The 26,500-nt window shown below is 43.3% G+C and overlaps 1 protein-coding gene across 4 annotated transcripts in view; it reads left to right on the forward strand.

The window, feature by feature from the left end:
* The window catches only part of recql5 (RecQ helicase-like 5), a 112,533-nt gene that overhangs the window by 52,052 nt on the left and 33,981 nt on the right, over window positions 1-26,500 (forward strand). For 3 of the 4 annotated variants that reach the window (XM_063030910.1, XM_063030909.1, XM_063030908.1), the window contains exons 8-11: window positions 20,802-21,029; window positions 23,577-23,673; window positions 24,012-24,048; window positions 25,606-25,664. In XM_063030910.1, the coding sequence (XP_062886980.1) occupies window positions 20,802-21,029; window positions 23,577-23,673; window positions 24,012-24,048; window positions 25,606-25,664 (421 nt within the window). Of the gene's footprint in view, window positions 1-20,801; window positions 21,030-22,098; window positions 23,552-23,576; window positions 23,674-24,011; window positions 24,049-25,605; window positions 25,665-26,500 lie in introns of those variants that run through there. The other variant, XM_063030911.1, reaches the window with a different exon arrangement.

Genomic DNA, 26,500 nt, shown 5'->3' on the forward strand with positions numbered 1-26,500 from the left:
TAATCATGTGGATAGACAGAGGCTTTTTCCCAGGGCTGAAATGGCTAACACAAGTGGGCACAGTTTCAAGGTGCTTGGAAGTAGGTACAGAGGGGATGTCAGGGGTAAGTTTTTAATGCAGAGTGTGGTGAGTGCGTGGAATGGGTTGGCGACAACTGTGGTGGAGGCGGATACAATAGGGTCTTTTAAGAGGTTCCTGGATAGGTACATGGAGCTTAGAAAAATAGAGAGCTATGGGTAACCCTAGGTAATTTCTAAAGTAAGTACATGTTCGGCATAGCATTGTGGGCCGAAGGACCTGTATTGTGCTGTAGGTTTTCTGTTTCCTAGAAGTGTCAGTACTTTCAGATTAATGTTCTGATAATGCTCTGTGAAGGGAAGACATTCTGATTGATGAGCCATTCTTTCAGAATATGATCTGTTAGAAAGTGTAAGTGCAGAGAAATCTGAGGAAGTCTGTGCATGTCATTTTGATTCCAAGAAGAGTACACAGTGACAAGTAACCATTGATGTGAAAAATTATTTTAAGTATAGTCTACATATTCATTCTGGTGAATCTGCTCCATCAATCTGCAATAAATCATCAGTAGCCAATGAAACGGACATCTACCAGCACTTTCTCATCATTACGATGCTTAGCAAAACTTAATTTGAATTTTAATTTAAAAACGCAAACACGAAGAAACCTGCAGATGCTGGAATTTCAAGCAACGCACATCAAAGTTGCTGGGGAACGCAGCAGGCCAGGCAGCATCTCTGGGAAGAGGTACAGTCGACGTTTCAAGCCGAGGCCCTTCGTCAGGGCGAGTCTCTTCCTGGAGATGCTGCCTGGCCTGCTGCGTTCATCAGCAACTTTTATGTGTGTTGCTTAAGTTTTAACTTGTCTGATTGAATTGAGACTCATTCCACCGAGATGCAACACTGAGCATCATAGGAAGTCATTCCTGCCTGTGGCCATCAAACTTTACAACTCCTCCCTTGGAGGGTCAGACACCCTGAGCCAATAGGCTGGTCCTGGACTTAATTCCTGGCATAATTTACATATTACTATTTAATTATTTATGGTTTTGCTTTATTTATATTCTATTCTTGGTTGGTGCAACTGTAACGAAAACCAATTTCCCTCGGGATCAATAAAGTATGTCTATGACTATGACTATCGGGTAAGGGTGGTTCCCGGAACAATCCAGATAGGGTTTTATAACAATCTAATGCCATCATCGCGTATACCAGCTTTTCATTCTATATTTATTTAAGGAGTATTTCATTTTACACATTTGAAATGCTGTGCATCAGTGGTCCAGGCCTCCAGGTGTTAGTACAATGACTGAATCATCATGTATTTTTATACTGGCTGACCTTGCTAGTGATGCCCACATCCCATACGTGGTAAAGTAAATGGATGAGTTACAAAAATAACAGGAATTCTGCAGATGCTGGAAATTCAAGCAACACACATAAAAATTGCTTTAGAGATGCTGCCTGGCCTGCTGCGTTCACCAGCAATTTTTATGTGTATTGGATGAGTTGCAAGATAGAATTTTATTTAGCAAATGTGCTCAATAAGATCAGACTTACTAACTTTGAGTTTCATGGAGGTTCTAGTTGATCATGAATGTTTCTGAAAAAGTAACAAGAATAGTGAATAATCAGACAGCACAATGCACAACTGTTGGAGATGTTGAGCAATGCGCAAAATGCTGGAGGAGCTCAGTAGGTCAGGCAGCATTTATGGAGCAAAATGAAGAGTTCACTTGGCCTAGACTGTTTATCTTCCTCCATGGATGCTATTGGACTTGCTGAGTTGTTCCAGCACTTTGTGAGTGTTGCTCAAGGTTTCCAGCATCTTGTGTCTCTGGTGAACACTGCCTCATCAACCCTGTTTCAATCCTGTCTGTGTGGAGTTTACATGTTCTCTCTGTGTTCGCAGGCCTTCCCCCCCCCCCCCCAAATGTTCTAGTTTTCTCCCACATCTCAAAGATATGCTGGTTGGTGGATTAATTGGCTGTTATAAATTGGCCCTAATATGCAGGTGACTGGAACCTGGGTTAGGGGGATTTGATGGGAATGTGGGAAGAATGAGTTGCAGAGGAAAATAGTGAGGGAATAGGTTGCTATGTGATGACATAGATACAATGGGCTGAATGGTCAGCTTCTATGTTGAAAGGGAAAAAAAATGCCCAGGTTGTAGCAACTGGTTCACATTGTTCTAGAGATTCGTATTGTATATTTATTAACTGGATATGAACGCTGTGGCCAAATATGGTATCAGGCTTGATATGCTGTGTAGTGATTTAACTGCAATGCAATGCAAATGAACTATTAGATGTGTATATTCATAGGGAAGGTGGTGATTTTCATTTTTTGATCCATCCATGAATGTAGCTTGAGGATGCAGTGTGAGACACCAATACAACATATAATCATAGTGAAATATTAAAAAATTACTTACTTAAAATTGGAAGTTAGTTTAGGTAGTGTAAGGTTATCTGACAATGTTGTTAAAATTTCAGCCTTTATACTAATGAGAAAATCAATTCCAACGAGGCTGCACAAATAGGCAATGTGCAGGGTGCAACCTGTAATTGGAAAGTGGACAACTGTATCCAGAATTAACTTTTTAAAACTATTCATTTATTTGTATTCTATTCTAATAAAAACCTAAACATGCAAAACAGAACCAGCTTTAACCAATGCAATTCAATAAGTGCATTTATAAATGTAGTTTCTTACAATTTGCTGGTGGTGCAGTAGTTGGACCTTCCCAAGTCTGAGTTTCAGATATACTGCATGGGCTAATGAAATGCACAGCTGTTCATGAGTTATGTTTTCCAAGTGTATTTTCTAATATGTAAACTGTGCAACAGATTTACTTCTATTCCTCCCATGGGTGTCAGTGGGTTGTTCTTGAAGATTCAACTCTGATTAGAGTGCTGCTCTATACCCTCCTATTCAGTAAGTACTTACTGGGATTTCTGTTGTTTAACCATGGAGTTCATGTACCTTTTATCTTGGGGTTTATATTCCTGCTTAAGGTCCTCAGAGACGAGCCTGGATGGTGCAATGTCCTGTTGCTTGGGTGAGGTTATTGGGATTTCTGTTGCTGCTGTTGGGTTGTTGATTCTGACTAGTCTGTGGGCATGGGAGCTACATGTTATCACATCCTTTTGTTCTTCAGAGTTCTGTTACCAGGTTAACATTCCACTGTCATATTCCTGTGCCAGAGGTTGAGTTGTTGGTGTTCCTGTACCAGGCAATGGTTGTTGAGTTTCTCCTGTGCCTGCCATTGGGTTGCTGGGGTTTCAACTATCTGCTTCAGGTGGTTTTTGAAGTTTCTAGTGCCCAGTTGAGATTGTATTTGCTTGTTACGTACACCTGTTAGGGTGGATTCTCCAGTTACCTTATAAAGTAACCGTAGCCTTCAGCCAGGAGCAGATGTCGTCAGGTGGTTCCCAACCTTCACAGTGTTTCGACCCTTAACCACAACACTCTCTAGTTGGTGGGCTGGCAGTGGTGGCCAAATCACTGCCCATCTGCTCCTGGCTTCCAGCTCATCTCCTCTCGCCTACTCCAAATCCAACAAGCGACTCGTTCTGCCTCTTCCCCCATCCTTTTGCTGGGTCAGGTGTGGTTGGAATTCCTCTTACACAAATTTTTTTGGACCAGCCTTGATTTACTGTTACTGGATTTGTTGTTGGGTTCTTACTGTCGAGTTTAGTTGTGGCTCCTTTTGGTGAGTCGGTTTGTTGTTATTTGCTGTTGCCAGAGACAGAGAATTCCAGTTGATGGGATTGTTTGTCGTCCAGTTCTCAATGTCAGATTTTTTTGATATCTGCAGATTTTGACTCTTTTTTCCAATTTGGGTAAATTCTGGATTCCTGTTCCTGGGACCAGGCTGTTGTTGGGCTTCCTTTTCCTGAGATAAGACTGTTGTTGGGTATCTTGTTACTGAATTCTGTGAGTTCCTGTAAATGAGATCTGGTGGTTTTGTGGTCAGTTTGTTGGGGTTCCCTTTGCAAGACTCAGACACTGTTAGTCCTTCTCGGGTGTCTATCTGTACCTGGTTCTTGAGCTGGTTCTCGAACACAATCCGTATAAAATGGTGAACAAGATGAGAATTAAGAACATGGCAACAAAGGTTAAAATGACCACAAACCCGCCCAGGGACCAGTCGTCACCCAACATCCGATTCATAAACTTCTGTACTGTTCCAGAGGCTGGGAATGATGATTCCTCCATTGTTGTGCTGCAAGATGGAGAGATGGGAAGAGCACAGTGAGAAAGGTACTGGGACCATAGGTGAAATGGGAGAAGCAGATAGCAGGTGAGATAGGTGGAGTGCAACTCTCCATCCTTGGACCTTAATGCTTCTCATTACCGCAGTGAAGTTAGCTGCACATAACATGGATAGATTTGGGTATTGCTTGCAACAAGAGGATATACGTGTTAATGCATTTATGAAGGCGTGCAGTGAAGGGGCCCATGCTTACCAAAGAGCAAGCTGGAGCACTGAGATACTCGTAAGCATTCATATATGTGCATATGCATGCAGGTAGGCATCTGTTGGAACATACAGACTCATTCATGTACACAAGTAACCTTGCTCATTACCTCCATTTGCTTTGTGCCTCACACCTCATTCCTCCTCAACCCTGAATCATTTTTTTCTGTTTCCCCAACCTTTAATCTCAAACCCGAACACCTTTCTTTCTCTCCTTTCTCCTACTGGTCCCCCTCTTCCTTCCCTGCACTGAAAGCTCTCCTCCTCCCTCTTTCTTCAGGCTCTCTTATTTTCCACTCTACCTTCATTCTCTATTACCCCATCCCCAAATTCTTTTCACGTTCTCTGTTGATCCTTTAAGATCAGCCTCACTTTCCACCCTGGGGAGATGGCGATGGTCTTGGGTTGCCACCCTGCTGCCCCTGCCCCTGCTCCTGTTCCTGGGAGCAATCTTGTGCCCTTTGACAAGTATGATTGCTAGCTAGCTACTCAAGGTTTGAAAACAAAATCATACACACCCACATTCGGTGTCCACTCATTCTGAAGCTGGCTTCCTGGAATATTTGTGCTCACTATCAGCAGTCCTAACAGTGATAAGAAATCCTGGGAATAACTCAGCAGGTCAGGCAGCAACCATTGCAAGAAAAGCAGTTGATATTTCGAGTCACTGATGAATCATCATTGATTTGAACCATGGTTTCTTTCTCCACAGATGCTGTCTGACATGTTGAGCCTTTCCTGAACTTCCTGTTTTATTTTAGATTTCCGGCATCTGCAGTTGTTCAATTTTTGTTTGCAGGCCTCAACTCAGCTCTGTTGCCGAAGGTCAGGAATTTGGGGAGCTTTGGTAATACTGAGTGAGATACAGGAGAGAACTAGCTTTCAGTACAAGGCATTGGGTACACTTGTAGATGAACAAACTGCTTCACTGGAGTGAGCTGTGCTGTCAAGGATCTGATCCCTGAGTAAGTAGCACTGAATCAACACAGAAAGGTCATCAAGGCCTCAACCGTGGAAGATGTGGAAGTGGCTAAAATGTACTGCTATTCCAGCACAAAAGAAACCCTGGCTAGTTTCCTGTAGCCAAATGAACTGATCGTTGGGGAGATTTCATTGGCAGGGTTAGAAAAATACAATTTTCTGGCAGGTTATGATCGGTAAAGAGAGCCATTTCTGAAAATGGTCCCCCAACAAGATGCTTGATGTATGATCTTATCATAACCAACACTTCAATTCACTAGGGAGATGAGCACCAGATCTCCTGGCAATCACTTTGATCATAGAAACTGCCACCTGATGTACTATCTTGTTGTCTAAACAAGTCCCTGCAAGGATGCCCACATCACTTGTGATCTGACAGGCATTATGATGACTTTTGAAATGATCTCTGTCTAATGTTATCTTCTTCTGCCTACCTCTGAAAGCAGTGGCCACATTGAACTTGGCAGCATCTGGTCTGTCCTGGTCCACAGTCATTAACAGCTGTGAGGTGACTGTAGGCCTCCTAAAGCACCAGGACTAGTTTGATGAGAGGGAGTATCTGGCACGGCATTGAGAATGTTTGGACCATGCTTTAGGAGGATGTAGAAACCCAGCATAAAAAAAATGGAGCGAGGCATTGATCGTATGGATAGTCAGAGGCTTTTTCCCAGGACTGTAATGGCTAACACGAGAGGGCACAGTTTTAAGATGCTTGGAAGTAGATACGGAGGAGATGTCAGGAGTAAGTTTTTTACTCAAGAGTGATGAGTGCGTGGAATGGACTGCCGGTGACGGTAGTGGAGGAGGATACGATAGGCTCTTTTAAGAAACTCTTGGAGCTTACATGGAGCTTAGGAAAATAGAAGGCTATGGGTAACCCTAGGTAATTTCTAAAGTAAGTACATGTTCAGCACAGCATTGTGGGTTGAAGGGCCTGTATTGTGCTGTAGGTTTTCTATGTTTCTAGAACATCTCCCAAACAATCCATTCAGCTGTCCTGCCTATCACTACCTTCTCCATTTGTTGCAGAGTTCACAGGTTCCATAATAATTTCATTTATTACCTCAAAAGTAACAGGTGAAGAACATCCTTGATCACCTGGAACTTCCCAACAAGAAAAATGATCACAATAAACAGTCCCATATTAATGCTGACTGACCTTGTAACTGCTGTGCAGAGTACTTGCTGTGACTAAGTAATTCCAAAATAACACACATTACACATGCTATAAACCCTTTAAAAGTCAGAGCAACCTTTAGCCTGGGACAAATTTAGAAAATCTTTCTCCTTGTATGACCATTGGCAAAAATTTGAAGAGCACAGTTTTATAGATGAACTACCTTTACCTGAAGAAGCCAAGTTATGGTGAGATGGTTGCTGTTGCTCTGCCAGTGTCTTCTTAAATGAGAGCAATTTTTTCCTTTGGTTTATGTTGGTTTGTTTAGTTAAATATTAACCTGATGTATTGGAGGAAATGAGCTAGCATCCTTATCTGTGACTTTCTTATGTTAAGTAAATATTATAAATAAAACACATTGATTGGAATTGCATTTAGCTGTTTTGGAGCAGAGAAATGGTGCTTTGTATCCTGCATTAGGAAAAAGAGATGTATATACAGTGCCTAGAAAAAGTATTTGCAGCCCCCCCCCCCGAAAGTTTTCATGTTTTATTGTTTTACAACATTGAATCACAATGGATTTAATTTGGCTTTTTTTGGGACAATGATCATCAGATCAAAGTGAAAACAGATTTCTTTTTTTTTGGTGTGTGCCTGCGTGCGTGTGTCTCTGCGTGTGCGTGCGTATCTGTGCGTGCGCGTCTGCGTGTCCGTGCGTGCGTCCGTGATGTCTTTTTCATGGCTTTTACAAGGCGCGGAGCGAGAGAGAGTGTGTGGCGCGCCACTCCTCACAGACATTTTTGCAGTATTTTTCCCTTTATTTTTTATGAGGTCAAGTTGCGATCTCGACACTCAACCCGGCACAGATGGAAAACGTACTCGGGAGCGGACTTGACTCGTTTCGAACCCAGGAACCTCCGCTCCCGGGTCCAGCGCAGATGTTGTTGCGCCGCCAGCTGGCCCAGTGAAAACAGATTTCAAAGTTCTTGATTGTAAGGGCGTTAATGCTGCAAGGAGAAGGCAGGAGATTGGGGTTGAGAAGGATAATAAATCAGCAATGATGGAATAGTACAGCAGACTCAATGGGCCAAATGGCCTAATCCTGTTCTTGTGTCTTGTGACCCAGTTACACCCATGAGACCAATTAACGTACTAACCCATGTGTCTGTGGAATGTGGGAGGAAACTGGAGTACGCAGAGGGAACCTGTGCTGTCACAGAGAGAATATATGAACTCCTTACAGATGACAGTGAAACTGAACCCAGGTCATTGACAGTTTAATAGCATTACACTAACAGCTATGCTTTGCATATTCCAGATTTCGTACTCTGCCTTTGGTTAACTAGATTCCAGGTTATAAAACTTCTCCCCCAAGTATTTCTGTTGACTTCCTTGACTTGTTGCTAATATCTACTTCATATTTATTATATCTACTGATCTATGAACCTATTACACACCTCCTTAAGATGATAAGGCTAAAAATTTCCTGCTTTGACTTTGCCCTCAATTAGAATTATTATTAGCACAAGAACAGAACTGGTCAATGTTTGAATAAACTGAAGAATGCCTGGACCTGGGTTATGGTGACGTTTTTGTTGGTGCGTTCCTTAATTCAGCCATGCCTTTGGTACAGCCTTGGTAACTGGACCCTCCTGAATTGAGTTAGCATGGGTGAAGTGTTCTTGACCGAAAACATTATAGGTTCAAAGTAAAATTATTGTCTAAGTACATATGTCACCACTTACAACCCTGAAATTCATTTTCTTGCAGGCATACACAATAATTCCATCATACAATAATAACCATAATAGAATCAATGAAAGACTGCACCAACCTGGGCATTTAACCAGTGTGCAAAAGACAACAAACGCTGCAAATACAAAGGAAAGAAATAATAATATTGAATAAATAAGCAATAAATATTGAGAATATGAGATAGAGAGTCCTTGAAAGTGAGTCTATAGGTTGCTAGAACAGTTCACTGATGGAGTAAGTGAAGTTATCGCCTTTGGTTCAAGAGCTTGATGACTGAGGGGTGATAACTGTTCCTGAACCTGGCATTGTGAGTCCCAAGGCTCCTGTGCCGTGAGAAGAGATAGTCCTACTGGGTGGCGAGGGTCCCTAATGATGGATGCTGATTTCCTGAGACAGTGCTTCGTGTAGATGTTTTCAATGGTGAGATCAGCTTTCCCTGTGACGGACGGGACCGAATCCACTACTTTTTGTAGGATTTTCCATTCAAGGGCATTGATGTTTCCATCACCAGCCAGTCAATATACACTCCACCACACATCTATAGAAGTTTGTCGAAGTTTTAGATCTCATGCCGAATCTTTGCAAACTCATAAGGAAGTAGAGGCGCTGCTGTGCTTTCTTTGGAAATGCACTTGCGTGCTCGGCCCAGGACAGGTCCTCCAAAATAATAACACTGAGAAATTTGAAGTTGCTGACCCTCTCCACCAGTGAGGACTGGCTCATGGACCTTTGCCTTCCTCCTCCTCCTGAAGTCAATAATCAGCGCCTTGGTCTTGTTGACATTGAGTTGTTGTGGCACCACTCTGCCAGATTTTCAGTCTCCCTCCAATATGCTGATCCATCGCCATCTTTTATTTGGCTTATGACAGTGGACTCTTAGGCAAATTTGAACATGATATTGGAGCTGTGTTCAACCTCAATCATAAATGTAAAATGAATAGAGTGGGGGGAGGGTGGGAGGCTAAGCACACAGCTTTGTGATGCATCTTTGCTGATGAAGATCATGGAGGAGTTGTTGCCAATTTGAACTGACTGGAGTCTGCAAATGAGGAAATCGAGGAACCAATTGCACAAGGAGGTATTGAGGCAAGATCTTGAAGCTTATTGATTAGTTTTGAGGGGAAGATAGTATCGATTGTTGAGCTGTAGTTGATAAAGAGCAGTCTGATGTAGGCATTTTGCTGTCCAGATGTTCCACGGTTGACTGAAGAGCCAATGAGATGGCATCTGCTGTGGACCTGTTGCTCCTGTAGGCAAATTGGAGCAGATCCAAGTGGAGGACAATGTTTTGTGTGGTCACTGAGCTGAGTATCTGTTCTGTGGGTGGCATGGCTTATTCTACCTGTTGAAAGTCACTGTGTCATGATTGGTTAGTTTAGAAACTGAAGCTGCTTTTCCATTTGGTTAGCTGCCTGCTCGCCAGTTTCAAGTGGACAGGTAGAAGGGGCCTGCTCTCTCTTCCTTTGTTTCAGGCAAGTGGTGCCATTGGCAAGGTGTGCTCTGCGTGCGCTTGTAACTAAGTATGTTTGTTGAATATTCAGCTTTGTAGTGTCTGTAACTTAGAATGTGAATGTTTGGTTGAATTTGTATTATTTGTAAATAAATGATTAATAAATAAAGGAGTCTGTGGTGGCCAGTGCTATCCTGTTTGCTGTTGTGTGCTGGGGCAGCAGGCTGAGGGTAGCAGACACCAACAGAATCAACAAACTTATTCGTAAGGCCAGTGATGTTGTGGGGATGGAACTGGACTCTTTCACGGTGGTGTCTGAAAAGAGGATGCTGTCTAAGTTGCATGCCATCTTGGACAATGTCTCCCATCCACTACATAATGTACTGGTTGGGCACAGGAGTACATTCAGCCAGAGACTCATTCCACCGAGATGCAACACAGAGCGTCATAGGAAGTCATTCTTGCCTGTGGCCGTCAAGCTTTACAACTCCTCCCTTGGAGGGTTAGACACCCTGTGCCGATAGGCTGGTCCTGGACTTATTTCATAATTTACTGGCATAATTTACATAGTACTATTTAACTATTTATGGTTCTATTACTATTTATTATTTATGGTGCAACTATAACGAAAACCAATTTCCCCCTGGGATCAATAAAGTATGACTATGACTATGACTATTATACTTATTCACAGCTGGTGTTTTCTGTCTGACTTACCAGACCCATGAACCTCATTCAATGTTACAGTATCCAAATTAATATTGATACCATGGGGATGAAATGGAAGAATATTCCCAGTCTATTGCAACTGCTCTCCCTCATTCCTTGGAAATTCCCAATTGTAGCAACACATCAGTAGCAGATCCCAGAATGGGAGGGTCCTATCCATTAGCCAATCTACAGGAATTCTGCAGATGCTAGAAATTCAAGCAACACACATCAAAGTTGCTGGTGAACGCAGCAGGCCAGGCAGCATCTGTAGGAAGAGGTGCAGTCGACGTTTCAGGCCGAGACCCTTCGTCAGGACTAACTGAAGGAAGAGTGAGTAAGGGATTTGAAAGTTGGAGGGGGAGGGGGAGATCCAAAATGATAGGAGAAGACAGGAGGGGGAGGGATAGAGCCAAGAGCTGGACAGGTGATAGGCAAAAGGGGATACGAGAGGATCATGGGACAGGAGGTCCGGGAAGAAAGACGGGGGGGGGGACCCAGAGGATGGGCAAGAGGTATATTCGGAGGGACAGAGGGAGAAAAAGGAGAGTGAGAGAAAGAATGTGTGCATAAAAATAAGTAACAGATGGGGTACGAGGGGGAGGTGGGGCCTTAGCGGAAGTTAGAGAAGTCGATGTTCATGCCATCAGGTTGGAAGGCTACCCAGACGGAATATAAGGTGTTGTTCCTCCAACCTGAGTGTGGCTTCATCTTTACAGTAGAGGAGGCCGTGGATAGACATGTCAGAATGGGAATGGGATGTGGAATTAAAATGTGTGGCCACTGGGAGATCCTGCTTTCTCTGGTGGACAGAGCGTAGATGTTCAGCAAAGCAGTCTCCCAGTCTGCGTCGGGTCTCACCAATATATAAAAGGCCACATCGGGAGCACCGGACGCAGTATATCACCCCAGTCGACTCACAGGTGAAGTGTTGCCTCACCTGGAAGGACTGTTTGGGGCCCTGAATGGTGGTAAGGGAGGAAGTGTAAGGGCATGTGTAGCACTTGTTCCACTTACATAGATAAGTGCCAGGAAGGAGATCAGTGGGGAGGGATGGGGGGGACGAATGGACAAGGGAATTGCGTAGGGTGCAATCCCTGCGGAATGCAGAGAGGGGGGGAGGGAAAGATGTGCTTAGTGGTGGGATCCCGTTGGAGGTGGCAGAAGTTACAGAGAATAGTATGTTGGACCCGGAGGCTGATGGGGTGGTAGGTGAGGACCAGGGGAACCCTATTCCTAGTGGGGTGGTCGGAGGATGGAGTGAGAGCAGATGTATGTGAAATGGGGGAGATGCGTTTAAGAGCAGAGTTGATAGTGGAGGAAAGGAAGCCCCTTTCTTTAAAAAAGGAAGACATCTCCCTCGTCCTAGAATGAAAAGCCTCATCCTGAGAGCAGATGCGGCGGAGACGGAGGAATTGCGAGAAGGGGATGGCGTTTTTGCAAGATACAGGGTGAGAAGAGGAATAGTCCAGATAGCTGTGAGAGTCAGTAGGCTTATAGTAGACATCAGTGGATAAGCTGTCTCCAGAGACAGAGACAGAAAGATCTAGAAAGGGGAGGGAGGTGTCGGAAATGGACCAGGTAAACTTGAGGGCAGGGTGAAAGTTGGAGGCAAAGTTAATAAAGTCAACGAGTTCTGCATGCGTGCAGGAAGCAGCACCAATGCAGTCGTCGATGTAGCGAAGGAAAAGTGGGGGACAGATACCAGAATAGGCACGGAACATAGATTGTTCCACAAAGCCAACAAAAAGGCAGGCATAGTTAGGACCTATATGGGTGCCCATAGCTACACCTTTAGTTTGGAGGAAGTGGGAGGAGCCAAAGGAGAAATTATTAAGAGTAAATTAATTAGCCAATCTACTTGTTTACTCTGATAAGCACAGTTCAAGCTCAGTTTCATCCAGCATATTGCAGCAAATTTGATTAGTGTCCTGTCCAACACCCAAGCATCATTCCATCTCTCACCGGTACACTCCAGTCACAGTGTACCATCTCCAAAACTCTTCTCTCTGACAGGACCTCTCAAACTTACAATCTCCAAAATCAGATAGTTCAATTTAATATCAGTGAATGTATACAGTATACAACCAAAATTCTTGCTCTTTGCAGAGACATCCATAAAACAGGAAACCCCAAAGAATGAATGATAGTAATATCAGAACCCCAAAGCTCTCCTCCCCCTCCCATTCACAAGCTGCAGCAGAAGGGTTTTGCTACTTCACTGACGATCCTGGCCTTGGAAATATGTTCAGGGTTTCTTCATTGTCACTGGATGTAAAACCCAGAACTCCCTCCCTAAACAGCACTTTCACCCCGAAGGTCTGCAATGGTGTAAGTCAGCAACCCACCACTTTTTCAAGGACAAGTCCTTGAGCAATGTGAGGAATATCCTGCTGCTAAAAAATAATAAAAATATATATATTTCCTTTGCATTGTCATTCATACAGTGGAGCTTCATGACTGTTACAGATAAGTGGATAGAGGCTACGTGAAGGCTTCCAGATGAAGGCCAAATTGTTGGTTGCATTCTGGGCACCTCAGAAACTGTGTAGCACTCATTCTAGCTACTGCATATTCCATACACATTTCCTCATGTCAGAGTCAGGGAGTTGCTTTAAGCACAAAGCTATTTAGAAAGATGTTGGAGCAAGTCGCACATGGAACCAATGAATGCACCTTAATGAATAAATAGCTTATTTCCAGTGATGTTTCCAAGCATTAGTGTTGGTGCTCTACCAGCACAACCAGAACTTGTACCTAAAGTACAAATGATTTGCTTTTATCAGAGGACCAAGAAGGTTTAAGGTCTACAACTAACTTGTGTGAAGGTCAAATATCCTGGGTATAAACAGCAGGAGGAAGGGGCTTGCTCTTTCTTCCTTGGTTTAAGGTGAGCAGAGCACATTGCCATTGGGAAGGTCCAAAAATCAGACCAGACTTTTCTCCATATAGATTCTGTTTGAATCATCAGATAACTCTGTTTATTGTTCCATCTTTTATATTTTATTCATTGAAATATTGATTCAAAATGTTGTCCACGATTATTTTTTTGAAGAAGTGATGTGTTCAAAATCTGTACAGTAGAAACCAGCATGCAGTGTTATTCCAATGGATATGTGATAATATAAGCTACAAGATTATTATTAGATTAGTTTATGAGGACACGCAGTCCTCTTTTATTGTCATTTAGTAATGCATGCATTAAGAAATGATACAATATTCCTCCGGTGTGATATCATAGAAACACAGGACAGACCAAGACTGAAAAACTAACTAAAACCACGTAATTATAACATGTAGTTACAACAGCGCAACAATACCATAACTTGATGAAGAACAGGCCATGGCACAGTAAAAAAAAGTTCAAAGTCTCTCGAAAGTCCCACATGTCACGCAGACGGGAGAAGGAAGAAAACTCTCCCTGCCATGCCCGACCACAGTCCGACTCTGAGTCGTCCAAAAACTTCAAACTCCGATCAGCCCTCCGACACCGAGTACCGAGCACCATCTCTGCCGAACACTTCGACCTCAGCCTCGGTCGCCAGCAGCAGGCAAAGCCGGGGATTTTGGGGCCTTCCCTCCGGAGATTCTCGATCGTGCAGTAGGAGTGGCAGCGAACTGGGCATTTCAGAAATTTCTCCAGATGTTCCTCTGCTTCTCACGTCTGTTTCCATCAAATCAGAATTGTGCATGGCATCCTACTTACAAATAGGATATCATTTCACCGGAGAGCTGCGTGCGCTGCATCGCGCCGCCGTCTTCTCCTCCTGCCTAAGAAAACAAGGCAGCGTTTGATATAATGTTGCTGTGTATGGCTGATAAACTCCATCTCCCTTTTATTCCTACCCCCACCCCCGCCGCATGCGGTGGACAGTCCAAGGCCAACCTGTCTTTCTGCCTTCTTGCTATGTATTTTACAACTCCTACTGACTATGTTCTTACTCCAGCTGCTCCTACTTACGAACAAGGTTATCAGGTCAGTAACTTATCCCTCTAGTCATTCAATTTTCCCCTTTCAGAAACACCTCCCTACCCCACCCTCCCTGCAACTTAACAAATTCCTTTTGCCTCCTTCCCAGTTCCCAGGTCTTTGACCTGAAACATTAGTTCGCCTTTCTCCAAAGATTTGACCTGATCTGTTGAGTATTTCTAGAATTTTCTTTTATTCTCTTAAAGGTAAAACAGCAATTTCCTGCCAATAAAGCGGTGCTTTGGGTTTTTGGAGCAGCCGGTTTATCCCAGGTAGGGTGTGATTCCATGCTTCCACAAGCTGCTCGTCCATTTTCCAATGTGCATCACAGTATCAGGTTGTCCATTGCTTGTGCCATGATGTAAATGGCTGTTGGTTTTATTAATGGGACATGGGCTCCACTCTGCTAGTTTTTCTGGCATGCGTGCGAGCACAGCAGTGGTTAAAAAACAGGGATGAGAACCAGCAAGAGGAAAGTATCTGAAAACGCAGAATGGTGTAAGTGCAGTTACTACTGGCAGTTTTACAATTGCAATTAACAACACACATCCTGGTTATTTTGACCAATAGATCTCTACGCCTCCACTCTCACCACCATTAAGGATCCCAAACAGTACTTCCAGGTGAGGCAGTCCTTCACATGTGAATCAGTAGGTGTTATTTATTGCATCCAGTATTCCTGGTGTCACTTCCTCTACATTAGTGAGACCCAACATGGTTTGGGAGAATCACTTTGCCAAACACCTTTGCTCTGACTGCCATAACAGCTTGGATCTACTCCCCAGCTCAGTTAATGAAGAAAAACTGACATTGGATGTTCTTGTGTTAAAGAGCAGGTCCTAAGCACTTCTACTGTCGGTGCTCAGCTACTTCAGTCACCTTTACTTTGCTTGTGGGGTGGTGCTCTGATGAAGACTCTATTAAGCTGAAATTTGAGTTTACATTCTTACATCTTTATGTCGGATTCATCGCTATGAATCTTTACTATCTTATGTTAATTTTAGAAATAACATGATTACCCTATCTATATACCACTAAAACTCTCATGCTCTGTCTGTCTGTGACCTCCAATTAGCACAAACGGTGCATTACAGCGGCACTTTTTTCAGATCAATCAAATTAAAATGCGCTAACTTAAAGAATGCAGGCAAAGTTCAGGGTTATACGTTCGTATAAAATTGCTCATTTGCCAAAAATCAACAAGCTGGCTTTCACCTGAGACCCGGTCGGCCATCATGGAATTCGGGACGCGACAGTTCGACGCAAGCGCACGGCCATCCGCAGCAGCAACACCTACCGGAGCAAAAGGGCAGGGCAGCTCTATTTCAAGGGGTCACATCTGCTCATCACCATCAGCATGTGCAGGTTTGGGACAGATCTGACTGCCACCCATCAATAAGAGATAACTAAATCTTATTGTAATGCCATACTTCGAGACACCCATAAAACGCTTTGCTGCAGTCAAAGGACAGCAGTGACTATTTCATGTCCATTTAGGAGAGCACCAGCCACATCATCAAGAATAATCAGCATCCTTTGGTGGTAGTACTTTGTATCTTTTATCCAGCATTAGGGTAAAAAAAAAAGGTCAGCCTAATTATGCCACGTGGAAAAGGAAGGGGGACATTATGGTTAAGAGATGACGCCAAACGTCATCGGGAAGCGGCAAGGAGAGGGAGAGAACAAGAAACGGATGAGGCCAGGGTCAAAGAGTCAGGTCAAAAAAATAAGAGAAGAAGAGACAGAGGAGGAGAGGCATGCACGTCTGCAGGATCAGAGACAAACAACAAACAGCAGAAGAGCTGAAGAGACGGAGAATGAAAGGGCTGCATGTCTCCAGAATGACAAAAACAGGCACAGAAGGAGGAGAGAGGAAGAGACAAAGGAGCTGAGAAATTCACGTCTCCAGGATCAGAGACAAAGAACAAACAGCAGAAGAGCTGAAGAGACAGGGGATGAAAGGACTGCATGTCTCCAGAATGACAACGAGAGGCACGAGGGTGGCAGAGCAACACTCACAACATGCTGGAGGAACTCAGCAGGTCGGGCGACATCCGTGAAATGAACAGTCAAAATTTCGGGCCGGAACCCTTCGTCAGGACTGTAGAGGGAGGAGGCAGAGGCCCTATAAAGGAGGTGGGGGGAGGGTAGGAAGGAGAAAGCCGGTAGGTGCCAGGTGAAAAACCAGTAAGGGGAAAGATAAAGGGATGGGGGAGGTGATAGGCAGGAAAGGTGAAGAAGGAATAGGGGAAAACACAATGGGTAGTAGAAGGAGGCGGAACCATGAGGCAGATGATAGGCCCCTGGGGGAGGGGCAGAGTGAAACAGGGTTGGAGGAAGGCAGGGGGAGGGAATTACCGGAAGTTGGAGAATTCTATGTTCATGCCCAGGGGCTGGAGACTACCCAGATGGTATATGAGGTGATGCTCCTCCAACCTGAGTTTAGCCTTATCATGGCAGTAGAGGAGGCCATGTATGGACATATCCCAATGGAAATGGGAATGAGAAGCAGAGTTGAAGTGGGTGGCTACCGGGAGATCCTGTCTGTCGTGGCGGATGGAGCGGAGGTGCTCGACGAAGCAGTCCCCCAATCTGCGTCGGGTTTCACCGATGTAGAGGAGGCCGCACCGGGAGCACCGGATGCAATAGATGACCCTAACAGACTCACAAGTGAAGTGTTGCCTCACCTGGAAGGACTGTTTGGGGCCCTGAATGGTGGCAAGAGAGGAGGTGTAGGGGCAGGTGTAGCACTTGCGCTTCTAGGGATAAGTGCCGGGTGGGAGATCCGTGGGGAGGGACGTGTGGACCAGGGAGTCGCAGAGGGACCAATCCCTGCGGAAAGCGGAGAGGGGTGGAGAGGGAAAGATGTGCTTAGTGGTGGGGTCCTGTTGAAGGTGGCGGAAGTTGTGGAGGATAACGTGCTGGATCCGGAAGCTGGTGGGGTGGTAGGTGAGGACAAGGGGAACTCTGTCCCTGTTGTGGTGGTGGGAGGATGGGGTGAGGGCCGAAGTGCGGGAAATGGAAGAGATGCGGGTGAGGGCATCATTGATGACAGCAGAAGGGAAACCACGATCCTTAAAGAAAGAGGACATTTGAGATGTCCTGGATGGCAGATAAGCCAGAAATGATGCCATCAAAAGTGTCCTTTGTTAAACGAGGAGGGACTTTGCTACGCGTAGTTCTTCTTTAATAAACTGAGGTTTTCTACTTCAGTTTCCAAAGCAAAGCGATACCAATAGCATTCAGAAAAATTTAATGTTCATTCTGGTCACCAGTCTGCACTACCCTTCTCTCAAAGGGTGCCCCAACGGGTCACCCTTTGTCTAGTTCTTAAAAATATTGCCGTTTCTTTAATCGTGTCTTTGTCTTCTGCTCTCAGCATTGTTGCATTGGAACTTCTATATTCTCTACTGTCTGGCTTTCACCTGACATTGGCAGGCACTGTTAATGGCAGCTGATGTTTGCACTGAGGAAGTGCTCTGTAACCGAGCTGGTTGAGGTGCTGTTGGGCTCTGGCTGGAGAATATAGGAACTGTGTTTGCTGTAGTTCAGCCCCCAAGTGAAGGACAAAGGCAGCTCTCACAGGCAAGGGCCAATGGAATGCATTGTAATATTTTTCCAGCTATTTATGGGAATTTTATTGCAGTTAGCACGATGGTAGCATAGTCACTCTTGTATAGACCAACCTAAGTAACTATTTCTCTGCTGTATTTAAGGGATTAAATGGGAGAGGTAATTAATGCCTTTTATAGATGTTTTTAACTCCAAAAGAATGTTTGCTGTGTCTGTTTTCTTTTCGGTAGTTGGCTCTGTATTACCAGCACAACACTGACGGTTCAGTGGATGTGAACCTACCTTCACAGTGTAATACTCCAATTACATCAGGCCACTGTTTATTGATTACAGCTTGGCGTTCAAAACCATAATTCCTTCAGTACGAATAACTAAGTTTCAAAACTGGGCCTCTGTACCTCCCTCTGCATTCGAATACCTGACTTCCTTATTGGGAGATGATCGTGGTCAGTGTAGATCAGTAATAACATCTCCTTGTTGACAATCACTCAGATACACCTCAAGGATACATGCTTAGCCCACCACTCTACTCCCTCTGCACTCATGACTGTGTAGCTAAGCATAACACATCAGCATCTATATATTTGCTGATGATACCACTGATGGTAGAATCTCAGATACTGATGAGGAGGCTTAAGAGTGAGACAGATCAGCTGGCTGGTTGGAATCAACACAACAAACTCACACTTAATGTCAGCAAGATCACAGACTAATTGTTGCCTTCAGAAAGGGGAAGCTGGGAGAACACACACCAATTCTCATTGAGGAGTCACTGCTGAAAAAGGTGAGCAGCTTTCAAGGTCCTGGCATCAAAATTTCAGAGAATCTGCTCTGGTCCAACACATTGATGCAGTCACATGCTACTGGCCTTGCAGCATTACAAATTTGAGAAGATTCATTATGTCGCGAAAGACATTTCAAAAAATACGTAGTGGAGAACATTCTGACTGGTTGCTTCACAGCCTGTAACATTCTGGTGAAAGAATATAGCTGAAATCATATTTATCCATGCAATAATCCCTTTCAATTCTGTGCATTCTTAGTGTATGCCACATTGATATTTCACTGTGGTAAAGTACTATATTTGTAAAAGAGCCTGCTATATCTGAATAGTAACATGTCTTGTTGGCACTGAGATATGGTATGTTTGTGTGGTCAGCTGTATTCATGTTTAAACCTAGTATATCCCTTTCTATCAAATCCAAGGTAAAATAGGTAACACTGCAATTATAGGCCTCACTGAAAAGCTGGATGACTACCTGGCTGGCAGTGTGAATGAGAGAATATATTCCACAGGAACATTGTATCTCCTTTTCTCTCTGTACACCCATAGCTGTGTCACCACCCATAGCTCCGATCTGCTAATTAAATTTGCAGATGATACTACATTGATTGGTCTTATCTCAAATAATAATGAGTCAGCCTACAGAGAAGCAGTCATCACCTTGACACAGTGGTGTCAAGAAAACAACCTCTCCCTCAATATCACAAAAACAAAGGAACTGTTTGTGGACTACAGGAGGAATGGAGACAGGCTAACCCCTATTGACATCAATGGATCTGGGGTTGAGAGGGTGAACAGCTTCAAGTTCCTTTGTATGCACATCACTGAGGACCTCGCTTGGTCTGTGTGGTGAAAAAAGCACAACAGCACCTCAGACGGTTGAGGAAGTTCGGTATGAGTCCCCAAATCCTAAGGACTTTCTACAGGAGCACAATTGAAAGCATCCTGACTGGCTGCATCACTGCCTGGTATAGGAATTGTACTTCCCTCAATCGCAGGGCTCTGCAGGGAGTGGTGCGGACAGCCCAGTGCATTTGTGGATGTGAACTTCCCACTATTCAGGACAGTTACAGTGACAGGTGCTTAAAAAGGCCCCCAAGGATCATTGGGGACCTGAGTCACCCCAACCACCAACTGTTCCAGCTGCTACCATTCGGGAAATGGTACCGCAGCATGAAAGCCAGGACCAACAGGCTCCGGGACAGCTTCTTCCAGCAGGCCATCAGACCGATGAATTCATGCTGATACAATCGTATTTCTAAGCTATTGCCTGTTCTGTTGCGTATCTTACTGTAGTACTATTTATTACAAATTACTATAATTTGCACATTCAGATGGAGATGTAATGTCAAGATTTTTAATCCTCACGTATGTGAAGAATGTAAGAAATCAAGTCAATTCAATTTAGTTTTGTGAATTTTATCATTACAAGGTAGTTTGTCTTTACTGGTTTCTCAGTTAACTGGAAAGAGGTGCTTAAGGTTGGTTAAGAATTAGACAAATATTTGAGCATTGGTTAATAAAGTATAACAGACTGGGTAGATATGTTTTTATAAGTGGAAATTATGCAATGAAATTTTGCCATGCAGCTCATGTATTTTTAATCATGGGTAACTGATATGTATGTACGATATCTTGTTAGAGTGACTGACTCTTAATTGGTTTGTTAAACCACTAGAATGAGAAAACATCAATGTCAGCCTCCCATTTGCATTAACAGTCTGAATTCTGCTTTTGTAGATACTTGTCAAATGGCAGGGTTTATCCCAGGCTAGGGAAAAACAGGAATGGTCTGGGTGGCTTTACACAAATGTGATAAACCAGAGCGATTTAGTATTTTTAGCCAGTTTGTTTTTAAATGTATATAGGATAAATGCTAGTCAGATTAGGTGTTCATCGGGGTGGTTTTCTACACAGGTCATTTATGGTTTTGATATCTGACTTTTTGATGTTTTGTGTAAGGTGTCGGCATGCAGCTATTGCCAAGTATTTTGGAGATGCAATTCCAATCTGTAATCGGGCATGTGATCACTGCAAAAATCCTGAGATTGTGATGAAACAGCTGGACTCCCTTCAGAGGCTTGACCTCAGCAAGGCTCAAGCATCTGCTACAATGCCATCGGCTGCAGGACCATTCGGATACATCAGTGACCTGTATGAAGGGGGCAAAAAGGGCTACGGCTTTGAAAGGTAGGTTAACTATCGGAGAATTTACTGGAAACATCAAAGTGATGTACTAGTAGTGTTATTGACAAATGAGTTTTGTAAGAAATAAGGCTAGTTAGAATTTGTGATGCTGCCAAGTGTATATTAAGAAAACTTTCATTTATTTATTTACTCGTGCCCCATTTAACAATACAATACGAATGCTTCACAATAAACAATGCTGCAACATTAAAATAAAACAACCTTGAACATTGGATTTGTATGAAGTGGTTCAGATGGTAAGTGTTGATTATTTAGTAAGTACCAAAGGATGGATTAGAAACCAAAAATGCTGGAAATGCTCAGTATTTTGCATAGTATCTGTGAACACAAAGAGTAAGAGTTAATGTCTCAGGTTGATGATCTAGAAGTAGCACAAATTACAAATTAAACATGTTTTATGTTGCAGAGAAGGAGAAAAAATGGAAATGTGCAAGGGGAGTATCTGTGATCGGGTGACCAAGGGAGACTGACTGATACAACTAGTGGTACTGGCTGGGAATGCTGGAATTACTTAGCAGGTCAGGTAGCATCCATGGAGAAAGGAGAATAATTCATAGAACAGACTGGCTATCTTTAACCAGCTTAGGTGGTAGCTTCAAGAATGCTGCCTGACTTGACTATTTCTAGCCTTATGTTTTATCTCAGACTCAGCAGCAGCTGCTGTAGTTTGCCCGTCATAATTCTAGCTTTGGGCTCTTCTCTTTCTTCATTTTCATTCATCGTCTCCTATTTTGTCTTTTCATTCAGATCAGCTGCCATCAACAAGCTTCATCACCACGCGTCTCACTCTCGTGTTGAATCTGTTTCTTTCCTATCTGACCTGCTGATCATTTCCAGTGTTCTCAGCTGATGCCGCTATTTGTGTCTTATAGCTCTGTTTTCACCCTACCACAGACGTTCCACAAGTTCTCTCCATCCCTTCCTTTCCTCTGCAGCTTAACGCATGTCTGATGTCCAACTTATCTCAGCTCTGATAAATTATCATTGATCTGAAATGTCTCTCCACAGATCCTACCTTACCTGCCACCAGCATTTTCTCTTTTCATTTCAGGCTTTCAGCACCTGCAGTATTTTGCCTTATGAGTATGAAAGTTTGGAGCCTTTCATCAGCAGCACTGTCGGGTGAAGTTATTCTGAGGAAAAAAATGGGCTAATGTGGAAAAAATGCAGAGAACTTATGCCCAGTGTTTGTCTCATTTAATTTAATAGGAGCGTTGTGTTAACATTCCAAAGTAATGTTACAAAGTGATACTGAAATTATTACTCAAAGATACAGATTAGAATAATAGGATAATACAGCCCGGCAAAATACCTCAGATCATCACCAAGATGATCAAGACCCCGTTCACTGTTTACAGTACCAGCTTCATCCCAATTCAACATGCTGACCATGCTCATTTAGGATGGTCCCAGTAGCCTGTGTTTGGCCCATATCCCTCCAAACTTTTCCTGTCCACGTACCTGTGCAAATGGCTTTTAAATGTTGTAATTATACCTGGCTCAACTCCTTCCTCTGGCAGCTCAGACCATATTTACATCACCTTCTGTGTGGAAAAAGTTGCTTCTCAGATCCCTTTTAAATCTTTTTGATTTCACCTTAAGCTTAGCCCTCTGGTTTATGATTCTGTTTCCCTGGTGGAAGAGTCTGTCCAGCCACCCTAACCATGTTCTCATGATTTTGTACACCTCCATAAGGTCACCCCTTGCTCTCCTATGCTCCAAGAAGTGAAGTCCAAGCTTTCCCATTGCTATAATCCAGCCCTTCAAGCCTTGGCAATAATCTCTTAAAATTTCATTGCACTCTTTCCAGCTTAATGACATCCTTCCTAGAACAGGGTAACCAAAACTTCACATTATATCCAAATGCAGCCCCACTATAGTCTTGTATATTGTCCCGACTTCATTGTGCCCTGATTGATGAAGACCAACGTGCCAAATGCCTTCTTTACCAGGCTGACTATCTGTGATGGCGTTACTCGTGCTCTTAGGACCATCTGTTCTATAACACACCCCAGTGCGCTGCTATTCATTGCATAAGTCGTGCCCTGTTATCTGGATTGAATGTCATTTGCTGTGCCTCAGCTCACCACCAGGATGATCAAGAGCCCCTTCACTGTTTACAATACCAGTTAATTTAGTGTCGTTCTTTGTACTTTCTCATCCAAATTGTTTATATGAATGATGAACAACATTGAGCCAGATTACAAACTTAAGCTATGTCTGACCATTGCATCTGAGTGTGTGTCTCCTTGTGAACTTGTAGGCTTCTCTTTGGAAAATCCTTGGGACGAGCAACTTTGCTAATTGGTAGGAAAACCATGAAAGGGAAATCAAAATAAATTAGTGAAGTCAAGCTTAAATTTTGAAAGACAAGATAATACTGTCAAGTACATGTGTACACTTTATTTACCGGTTTCATTAGAATATATAGGATGAATTTACATTGTGAGTGAGGTAAAATGACTTGAACAATGAAAATGATTGGAAATTGACTACTGATACTTGCTCAGCTCAGTCTGTCTCTTTCAGATATGGGAATGAAGATGGCAGTGAATCAGATGAGGAAAGTGAGCACAGAAAGAAGGAATGGAATAAGTTTTATCAGAAACAGATGAAGCTGCGTAAGGTAAGGTTGATGTAGGAGTTAAATAACTTCAATTGAGTGCTTTGATTTCACATGCCTTAAGCATTCATTCGGTTGTTACAAGGCACTGAGTAAACAGTAAACTCTTCTGTTCCTTCTGAGTAAACCGTGGCTGTTTTTGTCTTGGCTTGTGTGACTGAGAAATACAGTCCAGTCAGTGAAAGCTTCCATCATTCATGTTTCAGTTACTTAGTCAAAGGGAGCAGATACACAATAGTGGATTGGAAAGGAGAGATGATGAGTAGATAGTGATGTATCATTCCTTTGTTTTTGTTTTTCCTGTGATAGCTAACCTTTAATCTACTTCCTTCTATCTGTAGAATGGGGAGCCTGTAAAGGATGTCTTTGTACCACCAGGTGAGTTTGTGAGAGTTACACTTTTAGTTGCAAGTTACATTGCTGGGTTTTGTATGCTTTTATTTTAAGAGAGATTCTGGAACCCTACCCTCGCTGTTGCAAAGCCAGCACAAGGGCTGCTGCTTGAGCAACCCTCGAGATGCTCAAAATAACACTAGAACACTGGAAAAGAATTCCTGAACAGACAAATCCTTTGAAGTGAGTTATGTTCTTACTAAAGCATAAAATAAGCTTTTTATTCCTATAGAACCATTTATTCCATTCAGTGCATTTCCTGAGTCTTCTCCCAGTTAACCTTTCTTCAATAGTTATCTGGCTTCCATTTTGAATGATTTGCCTCAGCCAAGCACATTGTCAAATTTTATTGTTGTAGAGTGGAAGATTTACTTTTAGACCCAAGCTCGATGATGAACTTGCTTTATGCCAGTATATATTATAAACATCAAACAGAATGGAAGGAAAGCATTTGGACAACTGTTCACGGCAGTGTATGTGCCCCTGTATTTATCAATGGTGCTGAGGTGAAGATGGTTGAGAGCTTCAGGTTCCTAAATGCAAATGTCACCAGTTAGCTTGTCTTGGTCCAACCATGCAGACAGTATGGCCAGGATGGTTAAGGAAACTCGTCATGTTCCCGTTGACCCTCATCACTTTTGTAGATCCACCACAAAAGGTGTCCTATCCGATGTGTCACTCCTCTGCCTCAAATTGAAGAAATGGGTAGAAACAGCTCAGTCTTTCATGAAAGCCAATCTCTCATCCATGGACTCTGTCTACACTGTGATAAACAGTAACAATCACAAGAGGGTACAGATGGGTTGCTAAGTGCCAGTTGTGATTTAATCCAGGCACACAGATCGAGGGAATTAGAAGAGACATTTCTGCAGAAAGAATGAAAGGCTAAATAATTAAATGGCATGGTTCTGAAGTACACCAGGAAACAAAGTAACCTGGAGGCCCATGTGCACAAACACTTGACTGTGGCAAGGCATATTGAGAGAATAGATTGAAGTATGTGGAGAAATGGGAATCCCTGTAGACAGAAGAATGCTATTATAGGTCACGACTGCTCAGGGCTATATACAGTATGTTTCAACGAATTCCCTCTTGCTTTTCTAAATTCCAGTGGCTAAACATGAAGCCTGACCAATCTGCTCATTCCACAGGCAGCTATGGAGGCCAGGTCATTGGGTGTATTTCCAGTGGAGGTTGATAGGTTCTTGATTAATTAGGGCATGAAAGATTGTGGGGAAAAGGCAGGAGAATGGGGCTGAAGGCTAATGAATCAGCCACAATGAAATGGCGGAGCAGACTCCATGGCCGAATGGTCTAATTCTGCTCCTATGTTTTATGGTCTTATGGTATAAATCAGGGATTCCCAACATGGGGCCACATGGTAGAGGTCCATGGCATAAAAGAAGATTGAGAACCCCTGGTTTAAATGATTGCCCATTTAGCATAACTCAAAGCCCTGCTTATCTATAAACTTGTGGCAATAAGAGCTCACTGTCCCATCAGCTGAGCATTAATGATATTCTCTATTTATTTTCTGTTAAGACCTTGATTGTCCCCTCCGTGATGCAGCCAATCAAAAAATACCTAAGCTCTCTGTCAAGGTAAGGATTAGAATTGCAGTAATTAGTTTCCTACAGGAATAAAATAGAAAATTAAAGAACTATTTCAACAATGCACTGTTCAAATCCATTGAGTACTGTACAGGTTGGACGTTTTGTTCTGTGATAGTTATTTATTGACGCAAACACGAGAAAATCTGCAAATGCTGGAAATTCAAGCAACACACACAAAACATGCTGGTGAACGCAGCAGGCCAGGCAGCATCCATAGGAAGAAGTACAGTTGACGTTTCGAGCCGAGACCCTTCATCAGGACTAACGGAAAAAGGAGATAGTAAGAGAATTGAGAGGGGGAGGGGGAGATCTGAAATGAAAGGAGAAGACAGGAGGGGGAGGGATGAAGCCAAGAACTGGGAAGTTGATTGGCAAAAGGGATACAAGGCTGGAGAAGCGGGAGTATCATGGGACAGAAGGCCTTGGAAAAAAGAAAGGGGGAGGGGAGCACCTCCATCCCATGATCCTCCCCCTTTTCCAGCCTTAGTTGTGCAGTCAGCAATTTTATAGATGATATTTGAGCTGTGGCTAGCCACTCAGCCATGTGTGTAGAGAGAGTAGAGCAATGGGCTAAGCACACCTCCTTGAGGTGAGCCATTGTTGATTATCATTGAGGTGAAGGTGTTATTTCTGTTCTGCACAGACTTCTGGCGAGGAAGTTGGAAATCCAATTGCAGAGTGAGGTACAGAGGACCAGATTATGGATTTTTTTTTATCAGAACTGTAGGAATGATTGTGAATGGTTATGCACCATTGGGGCCTGTCGTCTTGCGAGGGTTCTGATGTCGGCCTCTGAGACACAGATCACTGGGTCACTGGAAGCT

This window comes from Mobula hypostoma, chromosome 22, assembly GCF_963921235.1.
Source record: "Mobula hypostoma chromosome 22, sMobHyp1.1, whole genome shotgun sequence".
NCBI lineage: Eukaryota > Metazoa > Chordata > Chondrichthyes > Myliobatiformes > Myliobatidae > Mobula > Mobula hypostoma.